Source organism: Octodon degus, unplaced genomic scaffold (assembly GCF_000260255.1).
Source record: "Octodon degus isolate 3935 unplaced genomic scaffold, OctDeg1.0 scaffold00032, whole genome shotgun sequence".
In the NCBI taxonomy this organism is placed as follows: Eukaryota; Metazoa; Chordata; class Mammalia; order Rodentia; family Octodontidae; genus Octodon; species Octodon degus.
This window is the reverse complement of record NW_004524608.1, coordinates 10,608,638-10,632,137: the sequence shown is the minus strand read 5'-3', so window position 1 is coordinate 10,632,137 and position 23,500 is coordinate 10,608,638. Positions and strand designations below refer to the sequence as shown.

The 23,500-nt window shown below is 36.9% G+C and overlaps 1 protein-coding gene across 4 annotated transcripts in view; it reads right to left on the bottom strand.

Annotated features, from left to right (window-relative positions):
• Positions 1–23,500, bottom strand: part of Ifih1 (interferon induced with helicase C domain 1) — a 59,431-nt gene that overhangs the window by 22,544 nt on the left and 13,387 nt on the right. For 3 of the 4 annotated variants that reach the window (XM_023713800.1, XM_023713798.1, XM_023713797.1), the window contains exons 3-4: positions 19,278–19,424; positions 4,977–5,060 (exon numbers count right to left, since the gene is read on the bottom strand). In XM_023713800.1, the coding sequence (XP_023569568.1) occupies positions 4,977–5,060; positions 19,278–19,424 (231 nt within the window). The remainder of the gene's footprint in view (positions 1–4,976; positions 5,061–19,277; positions 19,425–23,500) is intronic. The other variant, XM_023713799.1, reaches the window with a different exon arrangement.

The window sequence follows — 23,500 nt, the reverse complement described above, 5'->3', positions numbered from 1 at the left end:
CCAACATTTTGGCCCTAGTCTTCGAAGGTCAAATAAGATTCAGGACATATGAGAACTTGTACTGTAAAGTCATGTAACTCTGTAGTGTCCCAAATTTTCTGATCAAGGAGATTATGGGGCCAAAGAGGAAAGTGATCGATGATGTAGAGTGTGCCTAAGGAGAGTCACATGGAGAGAAAACATTCTCTCAGGCTTTCACAGAGAGCACATTGACCAAGCAATGGCTGTGACTCATCCACATGGCTGACACTGACAAAGGATCTGCAATCTGTTATTTTGTATTATGTGGGGCACAAAGATGACAAAAAATGTATGTGTTTAGTACAGAAAGTCTTTTGATCAGCTGTTGGTTGAGTGTAGACATGGAACCTGCAGGCAAGGTTTGCCATCTAGGTTTGTGTGTATGAAAGACTCTTTCCTACCTGAGGAAATTAAGTTGTACAATGCAACATCCAGAGAATAGGACAGAAATTCTTCCCAAGCTACCCTTTAATTGCTAGGTTTTCATGTGATGCTAAGAGTAATCTTATTGTTTTAAACTAAATTCTGCCTAATTTTGCCATTTAGTTTTGATTTGTGATCTTTGCAATCTCCTTCCATGTAAGCCACTGCATCTTCAGCATCTTCCTGAAATCTAAAGCATAATGGATTAATAATATTTTTGAATAATATATATATATATAATGATGGGAATGATAAAGTAGGGTACTAATGTACATTAATTTTACAAATGTAAGAATAAGATTATTATAACATACTTTGGTTTAAATATATTTAACTAGAAGTAACCACATTTATCTATTTACCAAGAAGAAAGATCTAAAACTCTATAGCTTAAAAATTAATGTAATAAAATAAATATGCTAATTTATAAGTCTATCTTATGTTTTATACAATCACCAGAAAACGTAAAGTGACAGTTCTTACCACTATGCTGTTGCTCTTATCAATAATTACACTAAAACTAAACTAATATAATCCCATTAACTTCTAAAAACTTGCTGATGGCTTCCTTTCACCAACTGAATGATTCTACTTGAGTGAGCTGTAACTCGTGATAGTACTAGCTGAATAGGCAGGAAAAGTCACACCAAATATCACTTAGCAAGAACCATCTACTCACCTGCAGGAAGTTTGCTTTCTGTATGGATGAATAAAGACGGATGTAGTTCTGCTAAGCTATCAGCAGATCATCTGCTGATTTATTTAATTTACTGTGACTGTCATGAAAAACTCATAGAAGACCATCAGCATTTAAAAATGCACATTTTGCAAGTATTCTATCTGTGTTTGTTTTGAGCTCTGTGGAACTTATAATAGTTCATTTTTATTATATTTATGTAAAATTCACAGTCATTTAACAATGTTACTTCTCTACTAAATGGTTTTATGGCTAATCTAAATCCTAATAGTTCACCTCCATTATGATCATCTATCATGTAACTTTCCAAAAAGAATGAGAACATTTACTAGTTCATAAAGGAAGGTATATTTTCAGCAGTGTCTAAACCAAGGTAGGGGAGTATAAACTTGCAAAAATGTCATTTGATCTAGGAAATTTGTTACAAGATACCAATATATTCCTTTTGCTTAATTTCACAGAAATTTGGAAATTTCTGCATAGATTGTAAAAACAATAAAATTCTGTCTTTCTTATAATAGTTTTGCTTTTTAATAATTATTTCTTTTCTGTTTCATACTATCAAATCCTTGAGTAACAAAGTTAAAAAGCAGAGCAACATATACTAATTGTCTAAAACATTAGGGACCTAATATTTATCCAGGAACCTAAAACCAAGGAACCAAGTCCAATTAGTAAATATCAACATCACTTATGCATATTAGATATTTACTGTACTAAATACACTTAAGAAGAGGTAAAATGTTAAAAGGTTATTGTGTTCACAATACAACTCCAGAATCTCACTCCAGAACACAGTTGTGCTGTTAATTAACTGCTTGTGGACTACAAGTTGATGCATAGTTAATATTTGCTGAACATCTACTATCTGCCACACACTGTCAAATTATAGTCATTGCTTAGAAAACTTCAGTCTAGTGGCTCTGCTGCTGCACTAAGATTCTGGCTGGCTAGATAGCTGTATAAGCTTCTAGATTTTTGAATCAAGTTAAAGAGATTTGATGGGCATCCCCAAGTTTAAGAGAGAAGGACACAGTGGATATGGAAAAAGAAATGGAGTTGGATTCAGTGTGAGAACAGCATCCAAAGCGAAAGAGCTGGGTGTGTGTTAAATATTCAGCCTGGTTCTTGCTTATCACATCATCTGACATAGGGAAGGGAGAATTTATCCACATAATGAAAAAAGTGTTTCTCTTTTCTGTAACCAGAAGGAGAAAACTGGGATGATATCAGTGCATTGGGAGCCAATTTCCTTTATAAAAAAAGAAGTTTGGATTTTTGCTTGTTTGTTTATTTTTTCCTCTCTGAAAAGCACAATAAATTAAACACAATAATGAAAATAGTACTTAAACCCCACAAAGGCTTTGAATTACATTGCAAAACAATGATTGAAGACCTTAAAGTATGTTATGCTACATAAGTGGTCAAAAAATGAAGTAAAATGAGGTTTAAATAATAATATTCTATTGGAACTACACCATGTGGCAAATTTCATTCTCACATTGATTTTGACAGCTGAGTTATTCTTGGAGAGAAAAGGTCTGTCACTGCATGTGTTTGAAATCGACAAAGTATTCCTTTACCTATAGTGTGTAACCACAGAAAAATGCACCATTCCATTTGGATGAATATTAATAGACATTACCTTGAAATAGTAAGGAAATACTTTCTACATATCAGGCCAATGTGTGTTGACACAAATATTGCCACTTTTTGAGAAGCAGTATCTCTCTCACTCTCTCTGAAAATTGGTGATGGAAAAATATGTTTCTTAATACAATTAGAATGTTTAAACTTTAGAAGGACCAGTAATTATACCTTACTGTGGTAAAATATTTCCATAGGGAGCACAATGTGATTGTGCTGGTTTATTTCAATGGTCTTAGGGGGTACTATATGATTTCTGAAGAAAGATGAAAGACATCAAATAAGACATTTTTTGTCAACCTGAAAGGTTAAAACCTAATAGTTAGACATTTTCAGTGTTTTCATTGACTCATTACATGTTGATAGGTCACAAATTTACAAAAATCTTGTATTGAATTGATTGTTATTTCAACTACAGCATGCACCTGAGGGTAAGGAACTTAATATTTTTATTCTTTCAGAATTTTCTGCCCGCCATGTAAAGCAATTCTTTGCTCCTAAAAACTGACCATCAAATCTTCAATAATGTCCCTTGAAAATGTGTTTGTCTTAAAGAGGTATTTGTCTTTGAAAATGTATTTACTCTCCAAAAGTAGGCTGCATTTGGATTTATCACATATTTCATGCCACATTGAAGACTAAAAATCAGCAAATACATTAGTGAATGGCTCTAAATAGGCAAGACGCTGTGTACATAGAAGATAGGTTTTAAATATTTATTGAATGAATAAAGATTGATGAAAAGCCCTGACTTAGACAAATAAAAAGTAGGATGAGGCCCAGAAGCTTAAAACAATCGCCAATAATGTTAAATATTACCTAGAGTATGTTTTGAAATCTAAGATCAATGAAATGCAGCATGTTAATAATGTTAATATTAAATTTATTCTATGGTGATATACAAAGAAAAATCAGTAGAAATAAGCATATGGGAAGAACTTGAGGAACACTGATTGAATTGATTAGAAAAGGATTAATCCTTAGAAATTATAATTAAAGTTATGGCTGATTTTGGTGAATTGGCTTTCTTCAGACTACTGCAACTTATTCTAAGTGATTCAGGACTGTGATTGTGAAAAAATAAATAACTAGAAGCAATATTCAAATCCAATGTAGAACATTCTTAGGGCAGATGACCACCTTTACGTGAACAGTTTTTCTCTGTTAAGCTTCTTTTTTTGGTCCATATTTAGGTCATTCTGATGGTTTATGGTGATCTGGAATTGTACAATTTTTTTAAAGAGAAAAGAAGTCCATAACAACTAAAGACTAAAATAATTTGTCTCTTCCTTTGCCAATCTTCCACTGCTTCTATATTTGGACACATTACAAAGCATTTTTGTTTGTGATGCATTAGCAATAATTATGAATTATTTAAGACATAGATGCAAATATAGAGCTGTGCATAAAAGATATGCCATAACCCATCATTCATACTTAAGGGATGATAATGTGTCAGCCCAGTCCTAATCATGGAATATACATTCAAGCAATGGGAAGAACTAGTGTGACCTTACCAAACTGCCAAGTGGGAAATCTGACAGGAAGAAGTATTGATGGAGGGGCCTGGGTTGAGAACAGGTGCTCTTAGTCATTGTTGGTGTGATACACAACCACCACGGAGAGCGATTCGGAAATACCTAGTGACATTTGCATTTAGTGAACAGACTATTTTATAAGCTCTACTCTTATTTAAAAGCTACATGTACAAACCATAGCTCTTAACTGAATAGTTTCTAGCTCTTTTTAAGAGGGGTCTCATTTGTTATCTACAGCCATTCCTTTTATTGACAGCATTTTTTTTTTTTAATTTAAAATGAATTCTAATAAAAAGCAGCATTTTGAGAGAGTTAAATTACTGATTGCATACAGAGCTTAAGTGTGGTCCAAATTAACTGAAACAGATATCATGAATAAAGTTGATGACATGGTTTTATGAAATGTGGTATATACCAGGCCAAAAAATACATATATATGTAGTGGATGAAAATTAGAGTTTGGTTCTAAGACTTTTCTAAGTTGCACTTTTAAATAAAGTAAATGGAAAAATTCCAGAATGACTCAGTGTAGAAAAGAATTGCTTTAATTGCATCAATACATTAGGGAGGGTACGAACAGCCCCCACACATTCCACTCTATGGTGTCTTATTTCACACTTGTTAAGGTTTACACAACAGTTAGGCAGTACCTGAATCACTGCCCATGTTGCTGTTATGTCCAAGACTTTCATCTAAGCAGCTGACACTTCCTTCTGCCAAACTTGTGTCTGATTCTGCAAAGGAAAACATTTTAAAATATTTTTAAAATATTTCTAAGAATAAACGTATTTTAGCTGCACACCTCTACAGCATGCAGCACATGCAGTTCAATCCGAGTGGCAAAGGCGGGCCCAGGGAGCTACAAACAAAAGGTAAGAGTTCCTGGCAGGCTACAGTTTTTTAAAAAATCTACTATGGATGAGCAGCTGCTGGATGGTGGCTCAAATACATATTACCTACTTAAAGTACTGAATGCCCAGTAAGAGAATTAATGCAAACATTTTTAAGGATCTTTTTGTCACCTCTCCACATGGATATTTTGCCCCCCACAGAAGAAAATCTACACTTGGTAATGTCTATTAAACAAAAACTATTATACAGAAACCATTGAGCTATTTTCATGTACAGTAGCAGTGAGCTAATGAATTCTAAAAGCTCTTTCTACTGATCAGTTAAAAAAATAATAGTTCAGGGCTTGGGAGATGGCTCAGTGGAATAAGCGCTTCCCTGGCAAGTGCAAGAGCCTGAGTTCAATCCCCAGTTCCCACAAAAAAAAAAAAAAAAAAAAAAAATTTCAGTGACAAACATTCATTTAAAACACCAGAAAAATTCTCAAAAAAACCCACTAATGTCTGGCTTCATGGTCACACTAAGCTTAAATGAGGTTAGAGATAAATGTTTTTCTTTATTGCAATTGAATTGATTTAAATCAGAGTTACAGTGAATAGGCATGACTAGTACCTACCTTTCACTTCATTTCCATTTTTGTTCAGGAGCCAATATCTGTTCTCCTTAAAAAATCTTTCCCTCAGAAGAAGAATTTCTTCAATCTAACTTATTTCCAAAGACATGCGATCTCACCCTCAAGAATTGGAACTAGTGTTAAAGCAGTCAAGGCAGGGCGCTGCGGTTTCTAGTGCTGGTTTTGAAACCAGAAAGATGAGTGAGCTTTGTTGTCGACACTGTTTTTGTCCTACCTTCCTCTTCTTTAAAACAGGCCCAATACCATTTACCTCACAGGATTTGGTAGCCATTAAGTAACATTAAGTATAGAAAAACCTGTGGAGAGGTAGCTTAATTGCTGATGGTTGGAAAACAAAACAAAAAAAATCAATTAATCAGTATAATAGTAGGGCAGACACTCCATCTAATGTTTTCATTTAACAGCATGTCATAATACTTATACTTTTTAGTATTATTTCACCCTAACGTTCCTCAATATACTAGTAAGTTCTATCATTAGCCTTTATTTATTTATAAATGCTGCCATCAGACACTTAGGGAGAGGTAGAGAAATACATGAGGAACAGACGCATCATATGCTTAACAACAACAAAAAATTCTCCAGAAAAATGCCATGCAACTCAAAACTACAAGTATTTTCTTCTTCTTCTTCTTCTTCTTCTTCTTCTTCTTCTTCTTCTTCTTCTTCTTCTTCTTTAAAAAAAGCAAGTTAATTTTTCAAGTCAGAGTGGTAAGAGTCACTCTGTTTAGATGTATAGCTTGATAAATATGATAAAGGTGTACAGCTTTGTTGGTACTAATATAATGCAAACATTTTAATCACCTTCAAAACCTCCCTGTAAGCCGCATGTTAATCAGTGCCCTCCTGGTATCTCTGGACAAATGTTAATCTGATTTTTATCTTCATAGTATTGCCCTTTCTGACTCAATTCATGCAATACATAATCTTTATGTCTGACTTCCTTAAGCTAGCATAAAACTGAAATGCTTCCATGTTGTTGTGTATAGATAATTTCTTCCTTTTTATTGCAGACTAATATTCCATTGAATATTTGTGCTATCTAAGACATCCTTTCTCCAGTGCAGCTAAAGCCTCTTTAGCTTGGAGGTCCAATTTCAGCCAATGCTGATCAAATAGATAAGACTTCTTTCTTAAAAATTAAAAGCAAGATGATAAAGTTGTGGGGAAATTCTCATTAGACATACATTCTGTTTAAGGATATTTAGCACAACATAAATACACTAATGTGAAAATACTGTGCTTATCAGTTGTCATAGATTAGCTCTAAAACTCAGATCTGAGGAATCCCTTATGATCACACAGGGAAACCTGTACGTCTCACTGAGAGATTTTAAATATGGCACTTTGCAATTCCCAGAGGTCTGTCTTGTTAGAAGCTCAGAGGCGAGTGTGGGATAGAACTGTCAAGTCGAGGAGTGTTTTGGGCAGATGTACTGATGGAAGGAGAATAGGATTTTGTGAGGAAAAGGCAAGGTGTAAAACGAGAAGAGGGAAATGTCACTGCAAGGAGAATAGTTCCAGATCTAGAAATATAGGCCAAGATTTTTGAGGCAAAAAAGTAAATTTTGACATGCTTTCATTTGCTATTTTAAATGGAGCATTGAGAACTGAAGAGAATATGAAAATTAATTTAAAAACCAAAACAAAAACCCAGACAGGAAATAACATTAATATCATTAAGTTCTCCATTAAATATGATAGAAATGGAAATTATATTATATTTTCACTTTATTTTCTAATCATTAATATTTAAACCAAAATCTTAAACCTACTCTTTGTTCACGTCTTTCCTTAAGCTTTCTTGTCATATGCATTTTGCAAGGGAACTGTTACTGTGGTGTATACACAAGTAGTTTATTAATAGTAAAAAAAGTTGCTACTCAAAATAAGGTATTATTAAATTCATTGTAGGGATTATTTTGCTCTCCCAATCAAATCTGCAATGTGCTACAGTTCACAGTTTCTGCAGATGTAATGCAAATTGCTTTAAAACTCAGCATCCTCTGTGTAGCCCCCATTATCAGGTCCACCGTATGGACTGTAATCAAGCTCAGAGATGTTAAGAGAGTGCCCACATCACACAGCAGCTGCTCGGACTTCGCATTTCCTAAATCCTCGGCCAGGGTTCGAGTGGATTTTTATCCAATGTTAAGCACGGCTGAAGAATTGTGTGAAGCTCTGTAACAAGCAGAAAATTCTGGGTCTGTAGGGTTAAGTGAACCGAAAGTTGCCTTAAAAACATGCAGCAGAGATTTTCATTTTAATGTCAAAATTTCCACCAAAATTAAAACAAAGTTTATCTTTCCAAGAAAAATAGACGTTAGCAAGATGATTATACTTTGCTAACATTTCTGAATCGATAATAGACTGTCACTAACTTTACATTTCAGGGTCCACGCTCATTTTGGGCACAAGTAAAAATGGAACACTCTGTCCTCATTGCACAAAATTAATTGGAATATTTCTGCTATAGATTATTATAAAAATAAAAGTGAATGCATATAGCTCTATTTCTTTGTCACTTTAAGTGACAAAGAAATCTCTAGCTTCTTCACACAAAAATAATTTAGTTTCCTAGGCAGCAAAATCTTACGCATTTTGATTTTTTTCCTTTCTTAGAAATATTAAGTACTAAAGGAAATATATGTAATAATAAAAGAAAATATGTTGTATCTCTCATAGTGCTGAAAATGCCTTCTTCAAAGATTTTATTCCTGCATTCGCTTGAAGAATCACACACACACACACACACACGCACACACATGCACACACACACACACACACACACACACACTTCAAGAAGCAAAATCAGTCAAGTGTTTTTGTGATGCTAAAAACAAACTAACATATTGAGTTTAAGTACCAAAAACTTCCTACAATTGATTTATTTGTGGTTATCTTGTTCTTTGTACCTTTCAAGGCATATCAATCTGGACTTCTAATAAAGTAAATCCTGTGTATGTGATTTCAAAGTAGAATATGTAAAACAGCCAATTGGTGGTAGGGTGTTATAAAAAACAACGGTGTTGGCGACACTATCAAGTGATTTGACTTTTTTTTTTTTTTAAAAAAGATACAGATAGCAGTTTTTAACTTTTGATTTATTTTAAGAATGATTTTGTTCAATAAAGGAAAGAGCCTTGGAGAGAAGTAAGTCTTAAATTCTCCTGACGTCGTGGCTTAGCAGCGTGGAAGATAGTAGTTGAGAGTGTGTCATAGATTTCAGCATTTATATGGGTTCTCTTTCCTCTAGGGAAGTATCTAAGCTATCTATGAATATACTAACAGTAATTTCAGTTAAAGAAAAGCAGTTAGTCACATCAAGTTCTGCTGGAGTGAACAAAAAATTACGCTAATTCAGTTAAGAGAATTTTCTCTAATAATTTGGCAAATAATACAAAAAAGAACAGTTTTGCTTTGGACGACAGTGTATGTGTAAGACCAATCCACGGGTCATGGAAAAAGACTGCCTGTTGAGAATTACTTCTTGAGTATTTTGCTATTGCGGGAGAAATATTAACTAAAACTCAAGGAATTTCATATTTATCATACTCCAGGTCCTTTAATTCTTTAAAATATTTTTAAATCATTTTGAAGCCAAACATATTGAATTTTTTAAAAATTCAAAAGTTAAAAAATCAAAGAACTCTTGAAGGGCCTTTCAAGCTCTATTTTAATGTAAAGTCTGCCCTCTGGTGGAAAACTCTGATTTAACACATAATGAACACATTATATCATGTTTATTTAGAACTAAGCTTCGCTGGGGAAAACACAGATCGGTCCTTATACTCCTATTCAGGTGAGGCCCCTCCTGTGCTTAGCCCGGCCACGTTTCCCACGCCATGCCTCGCGCGCCCTTTTGCCACCTGCCTCACGGACCACAGGCAGTCTTTTCTGAAAGTGGTTTCACGTGCCAGCAGGAAATGAAAAGGTAAAGGGCTGCGGCGCACTCCGAGGCAGAAAAGCTCCAGCTGCCTCACTCTCCAAGTGGCCTAATTTCACTTTTCTGGTAGCTGCGTGTTTGCTCCGGTTCTGAGCTCCCCGCGCATTTAGCAGGTGACCCCCAGCTCCCCCACCCTCCCCCACCAGTGTCCTGGCCCTCTCTGCCTGGAGCGCACGTAGAGCACACGCATGAGCACACACAGCCTGCAAAGCCTTCCTGTGCTTGCTTTCATGCTATTGCTAATACTGGGTTTCTCTACTTTTAAAATAATTTAATCTTTTCTCAAAGGAAATAGATCCTTTTTATTTTCAGCTCTCTATATATGGAGACACACACACACGCACGCACACACACACACACACACACACACACACACACACGCATGCACGCGCGCGCACGCTCACATCTTGGTCTGTCAGATTTTGCTCTCGATGCCAGGGAACATGTGTTCCTGCAGAATGGAGAGAAGCCACCTCCACCCACCTTGCATATTCTCTCCTGGATCCAAGCTTCTAGGAAATGAGTTCCCCAAAGAGAAAAATCTCTCTTAGAGCCACAGGCCCACATGGCTATCCATGGTGCTCCTCTCCTCCTGTTTATAGAATTTCTACCGCTGAAACGTTTCAACTAGAATTCAATTTGAGTTGTGCATAATGATATTGGCTTAAATTTTGCCATCTATCCCTGTGAGCCTTCCGGCTTCAGTCCTAATACAGAAAGTCATTAAAGTGTATAATTTTGAGATGAAGTATACCCGCCCAAATGACCCCCACATCCACTGCCCATCAGCAGTGGAGGTAGCAAGTCTTAGGGTGGACTCAGTCCTGACAGGTAACTCAGAGGACTACACAGGAAGTGAGTCTTGTGAATGACAAGGTTTGAGAACGGCAAGGGAGATAAGGATGATTTGGAAACCTCTTTCATTTGTAGGCTTTCATCCAGAAAGGGTGTAGGAGTTAAAACAGACTTACGTGTACAGAGAGAAAGTGAGAAGAGAGGTATTTGAAAGGGTGTCCAGGTGATGTTCAACAATCAGCTCTTTGCAGGTGAAAAAGGGATGATTTACAAGTGTTTGTCAACTTCTGGAGTTAAGATCGCCACAGCCACTGTAATGGCACTAGGTGGAAGTGCCACTTTCTGTTCTCACATCTTTCATCAGAAGTGATTGCATGTGCTATTTCTACTGCTATTTCATAATTAGAAAACAATGAAATATTAATTTTGTTCTCCTCTAAGGAAAAGGACTGTTAAACGTATAGTTAGAGAAACCCATGAACTCTTACTGATATTACTGCCATTGTCCTCTCTTCTCACCACTCTGTCCTCTTCCTTTCATGCATATGTCTTCCCAAACTACTTTGTGATTTTATACTATGGTTCCTGATGTTCAAGCGACCTGAAAGGTTGCCTGCCACCTCCATCCATAAATCCCGCAGAGGAGCTCGAAGGCTCAGACAAGGCATTCTACATACCTCCTCTGTTAACCTTTCCCTGGTGCAATGGCTGTGTCTAAGCCTCATGCAGTCCCAGGTGGGACTTCTTCAAAAGTAGCTGTATCTAGAATATGTGACCTTGGGATTGATTCATCATGTGATGCTGAGCTTGAGGGCACTAGGATTAAGGTGTAAGTGCTACCCACTCTAAGTAACCTGGATAAAATATAAGGTATAGAAAGAGCTGTGGTTGTGCCTTGCCTGTTTTGATACTCTCTGCCTGGCAGGAGCTGCTTCTCCTCTGTGATGTTTGTCAGCACACTATCCTAGCTCAGAGCCAGCCGATTATGGGCTGAAGCCTCCACAAACTGTGAGCTAAACCTCCTTTAACTTTGAGTATCAGGATTTTTGTCTCAGCAATAAAAAATAACCAAGACAGAATTTGGTACCAGAGAAATGAAGTTGTTGCTGTGACTCTTCCTGACCATGTGTCTGAGGAGCCTTTGGGACTGGCTTGTGGGAAGAGTTCTGAAAGCTTTCAGAAATGCTGGCTGGAAGAGTATGGCTGGAACACCATAAGCTGTTCTTTACAGGAGATTCTGGTCAGGGCTCAAAGCCTGGAAGGTTGATAGAAATCATGGTGGTAAAGATTAGGCTCAGGGGGTTTCTGCGGGGAAGGACTTCATTGGTTGTCAGATTCCAGGCTAGTGTGTGATGGCCTGGAAGAAAGTTTATGTGCATTTTGCTTGTGTCTAGAGACTTTGCCTGAGGCTGAGGGCAGTGGACTAATTATCCTTGTAGAAGAAATTTCAAGGCAATCTAACATTGAAGCAGTGGCATAGCTACTGTTGCAGGCTTTTAGCCAGGTTTATGTGAAGAATCAAAGGCAAAGACCCTTTCAGAATGATTTTAAATGTTTGAGTTTAATGAAAAAGAAAGCTCTAGTAAAGTTGTAACTTGCAAAGATGACACAGAAGAGAAACTGGTTATCGAAAAGACTAATAAGAAGCCAAATATTTCAGAAGAAGACAACAGAAAGGATGGCCTCAGGACATCACAAGAAGCAGCAGGACTCCAGCCCTTTCAGCCTCAGAGTTGGAAAGGTGAAAGACTTTGAGAAGAGAACCTCAGAACACCATGGTGGCCTAGGAAGTAGTTCCTTCGGATTTGCTTCATAGGCACTAAGTCCCTACAGCTAAAAGAAGGAAGCCTGACGACTTCTCCAGCTGGTGGCAGACTTTGGCCCCATGCAGGTGGTGCTCTATTCACATGCACGTAGAATGTAAGAGTCAGGAAGATTTCAAAAGACATCCTGGGAGGGCAGGCAGTGTACTCTGAGAGGGCAGTGTGTGAAGCTGAGAGGGTGAAGCCAAAGATACAGTGCAGAACCAAGAAGTTTGGACAAGCCAGGAACATGGATTTTCTGAGGAAAACTGCAAGAAGAGAACATAGCTGGCTCAACAGAGAAGCCACAGGAGCTACCACCACTGGAAGTAAGGTGAAGTCACCCAACTCCTTTGAAATTCACATCTTGCCACAGATTGCCTCAGATGCTACACATGGAACTGTGGGACTTACTGTCTGCTGTGCTGGATTTTGGACTTAGATTCTTCCCATTCCTTTGTATCCCCTTATTTGTACCTTTTGGCATAACAATACCAATCTGATGCCATTAAATGTTGCTTGTATTTAACTTGTTTTCCACTTATATAGGAGTTCAAAGGTAAGAGTTTGCATTAACTCTCAGAAGAGACTTTGGACTTGTTAGGACTTTAGACAAGTCTTAGAGATTGATTACATCCATTTTGCATGAGGAATGGGCATGAGATTTTGAGAGTCAAGGGGCAAAATGTTATGGCTTGTGTTTAGATATCTCCACAAAGCCTCATGGGGCCATATGTAGTGCCTTTTCAAAAGTGACTGGGTGGAGAATGTATGAGATTGATGATTCAAGGCACAATGATAGGCCCAAAGACTCTAGGATTGAGGGTGTGAGTGCTACACACCCTAAGTAGCCTGGAGGAAACATAAGGGCTGAAAGGAGCTGTGGTTGTCCCTTGCTTGCTTGGCTTGCCATGCACTTTTTCTCCTCTGTTGCCCATCTGTCCACCACCCTGCCTCAGAGCCCGCTGATTGTGGACCAAAACCTCTGCCAACTGCGAGCTATATACACCTTTAACTTTGGGTGTTGAGTATTTTGTCTCAGCAATGAGAAAAGTAAGTAAGACACCACATGAGTCTTCTTTCCTGTAGAATTACCTCTCCACACTCCTTAATACACAGGCCTTGTATGTCTCTGTTCCAAAGCCTGAGCAACTCACTTCTGTCTTCCTACTACTCTGGCTTCACATCCTAAAATTGAAAAGGTAATGTTCAGCAATCAAGTTAAAATTAGAACCATCACTTGTGAGAAAACTTTTCTGTAAAGATCTTTAGGTCTGTAGTAAAAAATTGGTGCTGTGAAAATGAATCCAGCCAGTATGAGGTACATAGTCAAGGGGTTTCTTTCTGATAAAATATCTATACCTTTAGCCCTGAGATCTGAGTGCTAGCCCCTTTAATACTATTATGTAAGAATAAGGTATTAGCTATATAATTCTCTAATAAGCATCAACACCAGCAGCATCATTAGCATCTCTCCAAGCTCAAATTACTATCTGTCTCTGAATTGCCTCAGTGGTATTTTTAGTTCTCAATAATTGGAAGGTGATTACATTAGCCTTTGAAGTCAACACAAAAAATTAGACTTTCAGAATTTTTCAAAACTATAGATGTTTAATGTTGTGCAGCTGTTAAGCAGCAGTTTTGTTGAGGGAACAGCAAGCAACTTGCAAATAGTCTGTAATTTTATATTTTTTGACTTAAAAGTGAAAAGAAAAAATGTAGAATTCCAGTAGAATTTAATGATTATTGTTTACTACACATACTTCTTATCACTTTACTTTTTAACACTAAATAAAACTACTTTGCTATTCAAAAAAATTAAGGGTGACTAATTTTTTAAAAGTGCAGAAATAAAGAAGCGTCAGCATGAGTGATTCTGAGGCAGAATTATTATATACTGTGCATGTTAGCATTATCTCTTGCACTTAGGTCCCAAATGCTATGGTATTTTATTTCTAGAGATTCTGAAAATCTTTAGATTTTTACAGGTTTCTGCTGTATCACATTATTCTGGTCCTCAAGTGCAAGGATAAATGGTGTGGCACTTTTACAGAAATTAGTATAGACCAAATCTAAGATTGGACTTTGGTCTATAAAAAGGCAAAACAAAACAACAACAACAAAAAAAAGTGCTACAACAGATTGGGCTAGGGAGAAGAAGGCTGTTTTATAAAGGTCAATTTTTAAACCCCTCCTACAGAACATGATCTATGCAAAATATATCCACAATATATTCCAAAGCATAATGTCACCGGATAAACCTAAGGAGTTGAACATATGGGGGAATATGAAAAAGAAGGTATTAAAGTCTGAAAACAAGCAGGTTGGTGAGCTCATTAGCTGGGGTGGAATTTTAAAATCTTCACGTGAACGAATATATAAATCAAAATATACACATGCATTCATAGTCATGCGCACTATGTGTGCACCCACGGCACATTCCGCAGTTACGGGATAATTTTCCACACTGCAGCAGTGAAGTTTGTTTCTTTTTGTAAGTGTAACGTCGCCCTCTGCTGGCCAACATGAAGTATTTGCAGTTCTAAAATCAGAAGATTTGACAAAAAACTGTCACGGATTTTCGGTTTAACTTGACCAAAAATTAGTGTAATGAAGACTAAGGAAACAATACAAAAAAAATGAATCAAAAAAAAAAAAAAAAAAAAAAAGAGTTTGTTCAAATTGTATTTTTATCATGTATTTACTACTTAATATAATTTATTTTATGTAGGACATTAATCATGGAAAAGTATAAGGTCCACTACAAATAACTACTTGTTTTATAAAACAATAATATAATTAAAACTGCATAACTTTGCTGTAAATTTATAAAATTAAAGTTACCAATAAGCTTTCTATTTGCTTTAATTAATGTATTTTAATGGAAGAAAACAAATGTATGTTTTGGGTCTCACTGACGTTTTTCCAGAGAAATAAAGTCTGAAAAAAGTCAGTTTTGTAATATATTTTTCTTATATGACCAGTCACTTCCAAATGTGGGACTGTTACATCTAAGATTAATTCCTATGATCTTGTTTAGTGAAATTCTGTGTCATTTCTATTTTTTATTATTTTTATTTTCTTTTAAAAATAAAAAAGAACATACAAAGGAAGAATAAGAAATAAACAATATACAGTAAGAAAAAATCATATGAACAGTCTGATGAATGTTCAAATATTGTTTAGAAATGACTGTTAGCCTGGGAATTTTTGCTACATCTGAACTATTATCCATCTTTTAATGTGAAGCAATTGATTGTCGTGAGAAGAAAGAAGGGAGACTTGCTAGTCCCGAGGGTGGAGACAGGGTGAAACTTGCCTTCAAAATTATCTGTTAGAGAATTTTGACACATTAACCTGAGTGTGAAAGACAGATATAATTAAAATTGGTCCTAGAGGGAACCACTGTTACTAGAGGTAGTGGTTAGCTGCATTAAGAAGTAAGATGGACTCAAAAGCAACATATGAGGACTTTTTGGATTAAAGATATAAATGATTAATAATATCTGGATTCACTAATACAACCACACACTGAAAACAACCTCAAAACCGTTTCCTAAATAATACTGAGATGTCTTACTTTTAGTAATAATTTGTCACTTTTTTCTGCACATGAAAAATTCTTATTTACAGAATGTATATAGCTTGAGTAGAAGTTTCTTCCACTGCTGTTTTGGCAACTATCTGAAATATTAACCCAATATGTTGGAATTCAAAATGAAGATATATTGCCAATATCAGGAAAATATATAACAAATTATGCAAATTCATACTAAGAACCATGGAATATTTCCACATTTATTTTGATTGTTAATGTTGAGAATGCCTTTGTAGGCAATTTTCTTCCATGTAAAATTTTGCTACAAGTTCAGTCAAAAGGGCTTCCATAACTTCTGTGGGCCAATAATACCTTATAAGTTATTTATATCAATAATTCTTAGTTCTTAAGACAAAAATCAACAGACAACATGAAATGATCCATAGCACTTTGTATCAGCAGTGACCAAAGCAAAGTTTTAGGACAAAGACAATATATATTTATAAACGAGCTCCCCTTGGTACTGTTCTGGAGAGGGCCTGCACGGATTGGCCTAACCTGCTTATAAGTATGTAAGAGATTTGCAGATTTGTAAGCAGGGTAAGGACTGCTGCATTCAACAAGATAATTGTGGGCTGTGAGACCCGTTTCCCACCTGCTAACTGGACACTTGGGCATTTTCAGGGTATTCCATGTTTTAACATTCTGTAGCTTTCTTTTGTATCACCTACTGTGAGTAGAGCTAAAGGTGACTTCTGTCTGGGTGACACTCCCAGGGTGGAAACAGACAGATCCCTCCAAACTTTTTCTATTCCTTAAGATCATTATTAAAACCTAAATTTTCATACAAGATACACTTAAAATAAAAAATGCAAGCTTTTTACTAAAAAGTAAAAAAGGAAAAATATATTTAAAACATTTGCTTTTAACTTAGTTTACTTTGAAACTCAGAGTAGACAAAGTACAAACTGCTAAACGGTGCCTGGTAAGTTTTGGTGAAAAACTCTCATTTAAGAAGCACCTTTGGGGGCCTGCCCCTTAGCTCAGTTCTTTAAGTGGCTGCTTCAACAAAGCAGTCAGGCTCAGGTTGCTGTGGTTCGATCCCCTCAGCTCAAGTCAGCCAAACCTGCCCTGAAGGCATTCGGAGCAAAAAAAAAAAAAAAAAGAAGCACATTTATCTTTTAGCTTCAATTCAGTTTTAACCCTTTCTACTGTGAATTTATAAAACTCCCTACAGAGATGTCAGGGAAATGATCAAAATTTATTACAAAATGAAAACTCCACTCCAACTTCAGATAGCGGATTTTGGCATCTCTATAGAATATTGATATAGGAAAGTATGGATAAAAAAGCTCCACTAGAATTCAGGTTTCAAAGCTTTGTTATGTTATATATTGAAATGTGCTCTTAGAGTACGATACGCAACCAACAGCAGGAGCAGCATCTGAATGCTCGTGGAAAAGGTAGAATGTCAGGCCCTCCTCCATAATTATTGAATCAGCATCTGAATTTCAATAAACCTCCACCTCCAGATGGTTTAGAAGTATTGCATTAAAAAATAAGCCCAACATACTATATAATGGAAAGCAATAAAGCAATATACCATAAGCCTAAAAAGCGAGTGAACTACAAAACATTGACACTATTTGTACAAAAGATTGATACCCGATAGATTTCAATAGTTCACATAAATTCAGCAAAAGAACATAAATCTTCTAATAGAAAATGAACACACAGTCAACATCACAAAGAAAAGGAACTTACAAACATATTTTAGTAAAAATTCAAATAAGACTATATCATTTTAATAGCAACCAAATTGGCAAAAGATTGAAAATGAATGATATTACTAAATTTGTAGAAGAAAATTCATGGTAATAAGGCATTCTCCTCTACTGCGGGAGAATAGTAAATTGGTACAGTGAAATGTGTCTCTATCATGTGTATTGAAATAGTGAAAGTCACTTGAACCAGAAATTTCAATTGTGTACAATTTTAGGAAGTAATACAGAGGGATAGCAACACATTTTTAAGCATGTAGTCATTGGGAAAAATACTAAATGATCAACGATTGGTTAATTAATTATACCGCACCCAAATAATGGGACCATTCTTGAGTCATTAAAGCCACCCTCAAGAGGAGCATTTAGCAAGCACAGGAAACAAACCGTTATGCATACCTGCCCAGCCATGTGAAAGAACCGAGGACACACACACACACACATAGAATAGCTGCGCTACGAGAATGAGACAAGCTCTTTGTCTCTTTGGCACCACTATGTCACTTTGTAAGTAGAATTAATATACTTTGCAGTGGCAAACGAAGAGTCACTTTATACCACTGCACAAGATCCAGTTGCTGAATGTTTGAGAACACTGCAAGCCAATTGTTAAGCACAGTCTTTTAAAAAATTACGTAAATTTACAATTACACAAATTGAATTTCAAATGGGAGAAAACACCCTGAAAATGAGTGCCTTCTCATCATTGTAGTAGGTTTCACCGTTACATTGGATCTTGATTTTGCTTCCCTGTACACAGACAGTGCAAATGCTAGCCAATGGCAGAGTTACTGCACATCTCCTCCTAGCCTGGCCACCAGGGACTTAGGCTGAGAAGCCTGAAATATTTACACCACAGATACTGGCAAATGATATTAGAAATCAAGGGTTTTTTCTTTGCCTCAGAGACCTACTTGCTCCATTTCTTAGCATACCACACACTTTAATTTTTTTTTTTTTTTTTGGTGGAAATACAACATTGACGTTGACGTCTGGAAGGAATGGAAGGAAAGAGGATTCTCCTACCCTGAGTAAAGAAGGAAAAGATCATTACTTTGCTTCTCCCAGGGTTGTTTCAGTACCAAAAAGGTAAAGATGTTGATATTTGATCCTCATACCAAATCGTTACCGAAACTCAAGCCGATTCTACCTTAGTATGGGTTCACCTTCGTTGGTAAAACAGCGGAACATCTTTGAGATCTCTGTCCACAAAAGTAGGGAAGTGTAAGTGTCCTAATTATTTTGAGGAGGTTTGGGTGAATTAAATTGATTAATGTATATATTTTGGGAACCCTAAGATACAGCACATGCTTATGACAATAATCGTATTAGAATGACCACAGATTTCTTAAGAAAATTGGAAACAAAAATGTTCATCTTTATAGCATATTAATGTTGTACTCATTTAAAATGGGTAAGCCAAAGAGGAATTATTCAACTTTAATCTCTTAAACATATTATTTTAACAAAATATTCATAAACTTTAGTGCCCAAATCTCAACCTCCTCCCACATTTAATAGATACTGCTGTCATTAATGCCCCAGCTGATTCTTCTGAAATACCAATTCTGAAAGTGTATGTAAAATATCTACATGTGTCAGATACCTGAAACTATGGAAGAATCTGCAAACGACAACTCCGACAAATCACTGTCCTTGTCCCCGTCCTCTTTCTCTAGATTTGGCTGATCTGAGGCTGAAAGAAGTGACTCGTTAACGCCAGGATCATCTTCGTGTGGCAAATTCTCAATCTCTGTGAATGAAATATTAAGAGTGTAACAGACAGAGCAACCGATTTTTATACTATACCGTATGTATAAATGTTACTGTTATTAAAGAAAAAGCAAAACAGAGCTACCAACTGGAGGTTATCTGCATACATTTATATACTTTTGAAATGTGAATGGTGTGTAAACTGAATTGTAATGCAAAATTGTAAATTATATAAATAGCTATTATTGTTAATTATGAAAATAATACTGAGGGTCCGGATAAAGATTTGCTGTAATATTCTTTCTGAAAGGTTTAGAATGAGTGTTTCATTATGACACAGTATTTCTACTTTTAATATGAACACAGTGGATAATTTTTATAACGATTGCATTTATCTAAAAAGATAACATAATAACTATGATGCTAAGCATGAGGAAAGGGAGGTGGTTTGCCTTCTAGCCATTTTCTATAGCACCAAGCCATGGACGACTCGGTGATGCTGAGTGAGTTAAGGCTGAATTAATGGAACTGGAAACGTGGGAGCTTTTCTTGAGCTCACGCTCCTGCCATTTGTTCCCTCGCTCTGTATGTTCTACATGATGATGTGCATCTGCTTTAATGTCAGACTGAATTCATGTATTCTGAGTTCTTGGAGCATTCTTCCTTAATATACAATGTTGTCTATGTTTCTTCTTTCTTCCATTCCACCTTCCTGCCTGTCAGCCTCTACTCAATGTGTACTGAGTGCTTCACTAAAGGGTCTCTGGGGAATGCAGAGAAAAACAATGATTTCTGCTCTTTCTGAAACTACAATCTGTCAGAGAAGTCAGATGCCATAAAAGAAAAAATTTTTTTTGCATTAATAAGGACTAAACCCAGGGTTTTTGCGTTGATTTCCATCCCTTTTATATTTGTATTTATTTATTTATTTTTATACTGAGAGAAAGTCCTGTTAAGTTGTCCAATCTGAGGTCAAACTTGGGATGTTTTTGCTTCAGCCTCCCAAAGTGCTAGGATTAGAGATGTTTGCCACAACACCTAAGGTAATTTCTTAAAGACTGACTTCTAATTAGCCCTCTCCCCTAACATATAAAGAAAAATGGGTCCAATTTTATGTGGAGAATTTTCTGGAAAAAAATGACTGATTTCAGATAAAAAGCCAACTTGGCAATGTTTAAAGTTAGTTACCAAGTATGTTTGGTGTTAGTAATTATAGTAGCCAATTTATATTGTGCTTTTCATAAAGTACTTTAAATAAATCTAGGTGACAAATAATATTATAATCCTTAGTTCACTAATGAGCAAAGTGAGTTCAGGTTCTTGGCCAGAGATCACAAGTTCAGGGGAGGAGCTGGGGGCTGAGGGCTGAAGAAGCAGCGTCCTGTACCTAACTGGTTGGTTCAATAATTGAAATTTACTTCTCAGGGCCTTTTGAGGAATGTTCTCAGTTATCTTCGCACTGTCCTCACATAATGAAGAGAAAAAGAAATGCTTCTCTTTTTTCTTCTTGTAAAACCACAATTACAGTGACATAGGAACTTGTCTTTATGATCTCATAACTACTGCTAAACACACCACCTCCAGATCCAGCTATAGTGGGGATGAGGGCTCCAATCTATGACTCTGGGGACCCTATAGCTTCTTCCATAACATATCCCCATTTCATGTAAAATATGTTCATCTGTCTCAAAATCCTCAAATGGCTTACAGTTATTCTAGAATCAAAATATAAATTCTAAATCCCAAGTTTGTCTAAATAGTACCTAAATTATATCTGTTTAAGACTCTAGGTATGGTTCAGCCTCAAGTAAACTCTATTCCAGCTCTGAATTCATGAAATCATTCAATTTATGTGATTACAAAACAGAACTGTGGTGCAAGCTACCTACATTCCATACCAACGTATTCATATATATGAAAGAAAAGTTTGTCTTAAGCAACTCTAAAACCTATCAAGAAAGATTCCAACAGATTTTAAACCTCAAGAATAATTCTCTTTGAATCCTGCCCTGCCAAAAAAAATCAGGAAACAAAAATATGAGTGGGTGTGGTGGCACATAGCATTTAGGAGGCTGAAGCAGGATTCCTGCAAGTCAGAGACCAGCTTGAGCTATATAGTGAGTTCAAGGCCAGCATGAACTACACGGTGAGATCCTATCTTAAAAAATCAAACTAATCTGGGAGCAGCACATGCCTGTAATGCTAGCACTTCTGAGGCTGACGCAGGAGCATCCCTGTGAGTTGAGGCCAGCCTGGGCTACACAGTGAGTGCAAGGCCAACCAGCATTGCAAAATGAGACCCTCTCACAAAACAAAACACCTACAAACCAAAAAATAAAATCAAAGCTAAAGAAAAGAAAAAGTAAACAAACAAACCAAACAAATGGAGAATAATTTTCGGGTTTGCTGCTCTGCCCTTCAGCCCCACAAGGTTGGGAGAACCAGCCAGGCCTTTTTCTCTCTGAGACGCTTGCCCTCACAGTGCTCTGTGAGTGTTCCCTCCTGTGAGGCACCTCATGCAACCCAAATGTGCAGTCACCTGCTTTGAAACCAAAGAAGGAAAGAGCTCTGCTCCCTGGGCCATGAGGGAGCTGGCAGCTTTTACAAGGCCCGAACTGTCCTTTCCTTGTGGAATAGCATCTATAGCAACAACACAAGCGGGGTAGGCTTTCTTCATCCCATTCTGTTTTCTCTGTTCCCCATTAAGCTAACTGACAGTGTCTCTGTGGGCACAGTGACATCCTTATCCTTGGCTCCTGCTGAAATGAGGAAGTAGATGAGTCACCCATAATCTCTTTATCACATCCAGTATTTGCCCAGTCACACAACAAGGTTCCATGCTGAACACACTGTCTTAGTTTTCTGAAATATAGATAGGCTCAGAATTTCTCAGATCTTCAAATTCTGGTCCTTCCTGAGCTAACAACTGCTTCTTTAGATTACGTTCTGCATATGAATTTTAGCATACACAGTTGAAGGAAAAACATTTCATTAAACATTTTGTTTAGAAATCCTCCCTGTTAAATACTGCATCCAATTTCATCACCCATGAGATCTACCTTCCCCCAAATATTAGAACATTCTTTCATCAAATTCTTGGCCATTTTACAGGGATCACCTTTCTTCCAGTTTTCAGTAACATTCCTCATTTCTTTCTAAGAGCTAATCAGAACCAACCTTAGTATCTGTATTGCTAGCCTTGGTCTTGCTGTCTTCCACTTGCTACCCATTTCCAGTTTCCAAGTCACTTTCACATGCCTATATGTCTATATTTTTAAAGCAGAATCATGATGTTTGGTACCAAAGTATATGTTAGTTAGCTCAGGTCAGGAGAACAAAACCAGCACTGACCAAATGCCTTAAACAACAGATTTTCCGAAGTTTTGGAGATTGGACATGCAAGGTCAAGATGAGGGCAGACCTAGATATGTCTCTCCTGGAGCTGCAGACAGTTACCTTCAAGTCACTGTGTTATGCTAAGGACGCTGGGATCTCTGTCCTCTTGTCCTTGTAAGACCATTATTCTATTGTATGAAGGCCTCACCACTGTGAGCTCATTTAATCACTTCTTAATGCCCATATCTGGATGTAGCCACATTAGGGTTAAGGTTTCAACATGTACATCACGAGAGGGTGCAACTGTGCTCACCAGGGGTCATCTTTTAGTGTCTGATCTTTTCATAAAAACAGCCACAAATATATTTGTTCCTATCATCAAGGACCACCAGAAAAACATGCCAAGTGTGTACCCCTGACTGTCCTCACTGAGTTTCCTGAGGAAACGAAAATGAAACTTGTGCAGAATGAGTTGGTTAAGAGTGAGTCTGAATGGACATAGTGGCAGTAGAAGAGGCACAGGATTTGGCATTTTTTATCCAACTTTTGAAAGGAGCTTAGAGGGCCTGCCAAATAGCTCAGTGGATTAAGGGGTTGGAGGTTCAATCCCTGGCCTGTTGTGCCGGCCCCGTTCCCTGAGCCTACTGAGATAGCAATTGAGACTGGGCATGGTGGTGCACACCTGGAATCTCAGCTCTTGGGAGGCTAAACACAGGTGGATCACTACGAGTCCGACCTACATAGTGAAACCCTGTAGACTCTATAGACCCTTAATAAAAT